At 30.5% G+C, this 5,432-nt stretch overlaps 1 protein-coding gene across 1 annotated transcript; it reads right to left on the bottom strand.

The window, feature by feature from the left end:
- Nucleotides 1-1,514: 1,514 nt before the first annotated feature.
- LOC110785287 (peroxidase 12-like) lies at nt 1,515-5,135 on the bottom strand. Its single transcript, XM_021989725.2, has 3 exons — nt 4,846-5,135; nt 3,340-3,534; nt 1,515-2,357 (listed from the first exon to the last, which is right to left on the bottom strand). The coding sequence occupies exons 1-3, from the start codon at nt 5,080-5,082 to the stop codon at nt 1,728-1,730; spliced, it is 1,062 nt and encodes a 353-aa protein (XP_021845417.2). The 5' UTR covers nt 5,083-5,135; the 3' UTR covers nt 1,515-1,727.
- Nucleotides 5,136-5,432: the final 297 nt, after the last annotated feature.

Raw genomic sequence — 5,432 nt, 5'->3', positions numbered from 1 at the left:
GTTAGTTTATTATGTTATGTGCATGTTTTTATGTTATTCTATATTTTTAATGATATAGTTACCGTATTATGGATAGAGTTACTATATTATTATCACATCAACTATGTCTGCAACTCTGTGACTAAATGACCATCAATAATATTTATAGGTATTATATCTTTTATTATAGTAACTATATGTTTGGTATAGTTTTTTATGTATATTATAATGTTCTTTTCATGTTCTTTGTTGTCTTCTATGTTATTAGTAATAAGAGTTACTATGTTATGATCACAACAACTATATGATCATAACAATAACTATATCTACAACCTTGCTCATATATGACTATCATTAATATTAAGAGTTACTATATCATGTATAATAGTAACTATATATTTTTAATAGTTATTATCTTATCATTATGTTCTTTTTATGATCTTTCTTTGTACTCCATGTTATTATTAATAAAAGTGACTATATTATTTTGACAGTAACTATATGACTATAACAATAACAATAACTATATATGCAATTCTGTAAGTATTTTACCATCGTTAATTGTAAGAGTTACTATATGATGCATAATAGAAACTACACGTTTTACATAGTTACTATGTTATTTTTTCATATTTAAATGTTAAATTATTAACTTAGTTTAAATATTATTGATTCAGAAATACAAAGATGATGCACCCAAAATTGAAATCGTGCAAAGAATAAATTCTGCAAGGAAAACAAAAGCAAGAGGAGAAGAAGAAAATCCTGACAACAATGGAAACCAAGAACGTGGTAGAGGAAGGACATGATGTGTTGGTGGAAAAAAGAGACGTGGTCCACGTGGACGTGTCGATTAGTATTTTTTAGTTCAAAAAACATTTGAGTTTAACATGGTTTATTTAATAGATGCAAAGAATTAGAATGTCGTAGCTAAAACAACTAACCAAGTAGTTAATGTTTTCTTTATTATTGTTCAAGAGTTATAATTACTGTTACTTTTGATATAGTTACTCTTTTATATTTCAGTAATTATGTGATATATAATAGAAAAAATTACTATATGACCTCTAAACCATCTATATCATATTGTTTATTTTTATAATATAGTAATTGTTTTACAGCTAAAGTTATTTTTCTATATAATATAGTTAATCTTTGGATAGAATAATTGTTCTCATCGAAATTACTATATTATTATTATTTATTTCATAGTTACTATTCTGAAAATATAGTTACTTTACAGAACCTATAGTTTCTATAATTTACTCTTTTTTCTGCAAGAATGAATATATAGTAGTAATTGTTTTACAGTTAAATTACTTTTCTATATGATATAATTACTCTTTGGATAGAATAGTTATTCTTATCATTATTATGTTCATAGTTATTATTCTGGAAATATAGTTACTTTACAGAACCTACAGTTTCTATAATTTACTCACTGTTAAAATTACCTAATTACCCTGGTCCATGGTAATCTTATGGTGGACCGGGTCCATGCAAGTGGAATTGCAAAAAACAAGCGCTGGCAATAATTGTCTAGTTGACACTGATGCGGTCAATTTTTCCTTTCAAAATGAAGTAGCAGGAATAGTGACCCACTAAACATAACGTAAAAGAAAGATTACAACTTCTTTCAACCGTGCGATCATTTCAAAACTACAAGTAATTAACTTACGTATTAGTAGTAGTGCAAGTTACATTTATTCGACTTGAAACGCGCATGCAGATCGATAATCTATCCTCAATTAATACTGAGACAACATTTCTTGTTCTTGATGGTCTCTTACCACAGACGCTAAGTCTATGTTGATGTTGTTAACATTTGTTGCAGAACAATTTGTTCGAATCTCCCCTTGTGTACCCGTCAATACACCAAGTTGTCCCATTTTTAACATACCATCAACAAATTTTTCAAAGAATAGGCTTTGATTGACAGCAAAACTTGTTACAATGTTCCTCGTCCTGGAGTCGGTGTACAAATCCTGATCGGACGTGAACAAGCCTTGGCGGTTCATAAGGTCAACAAAGTACTTGTTATCGAACAAGTTAGGTGAACGAATGTCCAAATTTGTAGAGTTATCAGTGGTATTTGTTGGGCAAGTCAGCTTAAGGTTGTTAGCGAAAGTTTGGTCCAAGGTGGAGTCTTGAGTAGGGTAGAGTCTATTGGCGAAGGAGGCGCAGTGTCCGCGTCCAATGGTGTGCCCGCCAGAGAGGGCCACCAGATCGGTCGTAGTCAAGTTTTTTGCGGCAAAAGCGTTGATGAGGCTTGTGGTGTTAAAGGTAGGTGGTGGTAAATTGGCTAGTGTAACCGGTCTTGTGGCAAAGTTTACACTGTCCCTTCTTCCTAATGGGATCTGATAATATGGTCCATTTGGCTGCCAAAATTACATAAGAAAGTGTGACAAATTAGGATATATGGATCAAGGTCATGTTTAGGAATGTTAACTTATAAATGTTACAATTAATATAGTACTGCCTCTGTATTTAAAAAGAAATACACTTTTATCGGCACATACGTTTAGGAGAGTGAGTTGAATTTATTAAAATAAGATTAAAGTGGAGTAGTGGGTAAATTATTTATTATAGTTAAAAGATGATGTAAGTAAGTGTGAGGACCACAAGAAAAAGAGAAATATTAGTATAATGGAAGTGGTGATCAAAACATGCCAAAATGGAAAGTGTAATTTTTAAAAAAATACAAACGCTTAAGAAAATTGTATCTCTTTTTAAAATACAAAGGGAGTAACAAGTATTACCTCTATTTTAGAAAGATATTTACACTTTCCGTTTTATTCTGTTTGATAACACTTTTTACACTTTGCTTTATTCTATTATTTGACTTGAAAATTAATTTCTTACCCTTCTTAGCCCACAACATTTACAACTTTTCACTCAATTTCTTTTAATTTATTAATTTCTTTTACACTCACCCACCTTTTAACACATTTCTCTTATTTTATTCATATTTTACTATATTCAACCAACTTTTATACATTTGACTTAATATTTGTGCAAATAATAATCGTAAAAATCTTTATTAATTAAACAGAGATAATACAACCGATTCACTACTTGTTTTGGTACGTAAAACTAATTTTTAAATAACTTTTTATAATGTAATTTCTGAATTTAAATCCTCTTCGATTTTTTTTGGTTTTGCATAGTATATAACACGGAGCTCGCTAATTAAACCTCTTTAATTAATTGCAAGTGTGTTACACTCATAACTATTTAAAGTATACCCTATGGTCCTCGTCACGTTGTTAGAGTATCACCCAATATATATAGCTTAAAAAAAATATATATAATATAAATGAAGCATGTTAGGATATGTAATGTAGGTTGATTTAAGTATACCAGAAAAACAGATTCACGAGCTGCAAGAGCAACGATATCAGCACAAGAGACAATTGGACCACACGCATTATGCACAAGTGCACGAAGATCGTCTATAATTGTAAATGCGGCAGCCCGTAAGGTCAAGTTTGGAGGTGCATCCTGCTCACTTGGACCGCTAGTTGATCCATCCAGCAAAACTGATCCGTCACAACCCTATACCATAATGTTTTAAAGAAAAAACAAATCAACAAACAAAAAACAAAGTTATTCTTTTCTATAACATAGATATAGAATCTTCAACTTTCAATTCGCGCGTGCGTAAAAACCTCCGTAAAAATAATCTAACGACATGCACGTTATGATCGAACACATATAAAAGTTACAAGTAGAACTAATCTCTTGCTTGATAGTCTGTCGCGACCAAATATTTTTGTCCATCCGATTGATTTTTCAATTTTTTTTTCTTAATTTTTACTATTCGCAATAGGCATAGTTTTCCGCTTCTTTTATACGTTATGGACTTCTCTCTCCGTTCCTAAAAAGTTGCTCCAACTCATTTTGTTTACTTTATTAAGAAATTGATATACTCAAAAACAAATTGATAGATAGATTTGTATTTTATATAGATTAAATAATAGTGTGTGAAAAGAAACACGTGACGACCATAAACAAAATTAGGTATGAGGTAAACAAATATGGACATCCATTTACAACATATAGGGCAATCTTTTAGGGACGGAGGAGTATATATCAACTGATGCTCTGTGGGAAAACAACTACTCTCGATTCACATACCAACTATTTGTTCTCCGGTAAATTCAAATCAAATTATGTAATATCGAATTAATATGGCTACTCTTTCGTGTACGTTGTTTTTCACCAAAATTATATTTGTCCAATCAAAATAAATTTACTTAATTATTTCAAATCATCATAATTTATTAAGGATTTTGTTGGCATAAAATACAACTAAATATAGAGAGGTATGTGGATTTGGTAAATGATAATTTATATATAATTTATCCGATCTTTAAATATCGAATCATGGTTGGTTTTATGTTTTCCAACACATACTTTGACTCTTAATATCTCGATTTATATATAAATATAAAATTATAAAAATTTGATATTTAGAAAATATATATATACGAATCTAGCAAGATCCTACATAACTACTATACAAATGTTCTTAGGTATAAATCACAAAAGATAACCAAATGTCTAATTTGAATAATGTAAAAAACAAGATGATGCGATATTTATGGAACGAATGAAGTAATAAAATTTTAAGTGCTACAAAGAATAATTTAATATACTTCGTATATACTTCTCAACTAGAATAATTGATTAAAGTGTTAATTGCGATACCCACGAGTTCAGATTGAATCTCGTCCATAGAAATGTAATTGTGACTCTCTCTACTCCAAAAATATAATCTCCTAAACACAAACCTTCTCCATGAAAACGAGCATACCTTTCAACTCTTTAGTTATTGCATGTGCAAAACAAAATAAAAGAATATACCTGAACAAAACAATCGTGGAAATGAAGGCGGAGTAAGCCAGCCGCTTGAGTAATATTATTGTTAAAAACTTCCCAAAGATGACTTCTAACAATAATTTCTAAACCAGGGCAATTTGAATCATAAAATGTGTATGAAAGTCCAGGCACAACTGGTACTATGCTCTGACCATTTGAAATTCCTAGTAACAAAGAACACAAAACTAGTTGAAGAAATGGGAGAAATTTAGAAGAGCCCATTATTGTTTTGTGATGATGTTCTTCCCACTTCTTTAGTTGTGTTTGAAAATGGTACATTGTTATTGTCAATTTATAAGGAAAAAGTAGGGTAAAGCATGAAACATTTTTAGGGGTTTTTTAATGATTAGTTGAGATTGGGAAGTTGAATAATCTTTCACCTTGTCTATATTCCAACGTGAGTTTATCTTCCTCGCAATTTGGTCAATGACTACGTACGTATGGCCGGTGAAGCCACATGCTTGAGCATTCCCACGTTTTCGGATCAATTAATTAAGTGGGGCGCTAAAAGCCGCCCCAATATATTCAAAATTGTCCCATTATTTCAAATTAATATCCTTATCTCAAATTTT

Source organism: Spinacia oleracea, chromosome 4 (assembly GCF_020520425.1).
Source record: "Spinacia oleracea cultivar Varoflay chromosome 4, BTI_SOV_V1, whole genome shotgun sequence".
In the NCBI taxonomy this organism is placed as follows: domain Eukaryota; kingdom Viridiplantae; phylum Streptophyta; class Magnoliopsida; order Caryophyllales; family Amaranthaceae; genus Spinacia; species Spinacia oleracea.
The sequence above is the reverse complement of the archived record's forward strand: the minus strand, read 5'-3'. Positions and strand labels throughout refer to the sequence as shown.

What these genes read in the sequence shown, in the direction of transcription:
- LOC110785287 (XM_021989725.2), bottom strand. Translation starts at nt 5,082, where the DNA reads ATGGGCTCTTCTAAATTTCTCCCATTTCTTCAACTAGTTTTGTGTTCT. An exon ending in TCCACGATTGTTTTGTTCAG is followed by an intron (nt 3,535 to 4,845) that starts GTATATTCTTTT and finishes ATTATGGTATAG; the next exon opens with GGTTGTGACGGATCAGTTTT. An exon ending in CTCGTGAATCTGTTTTTCTG is followed by an intron (nt 2,358 to 3,339) that starts GTATACTTAAAT and finishes TAATTTTGGCAG; the next exon opens with CCAAATGGACCATATTATCA.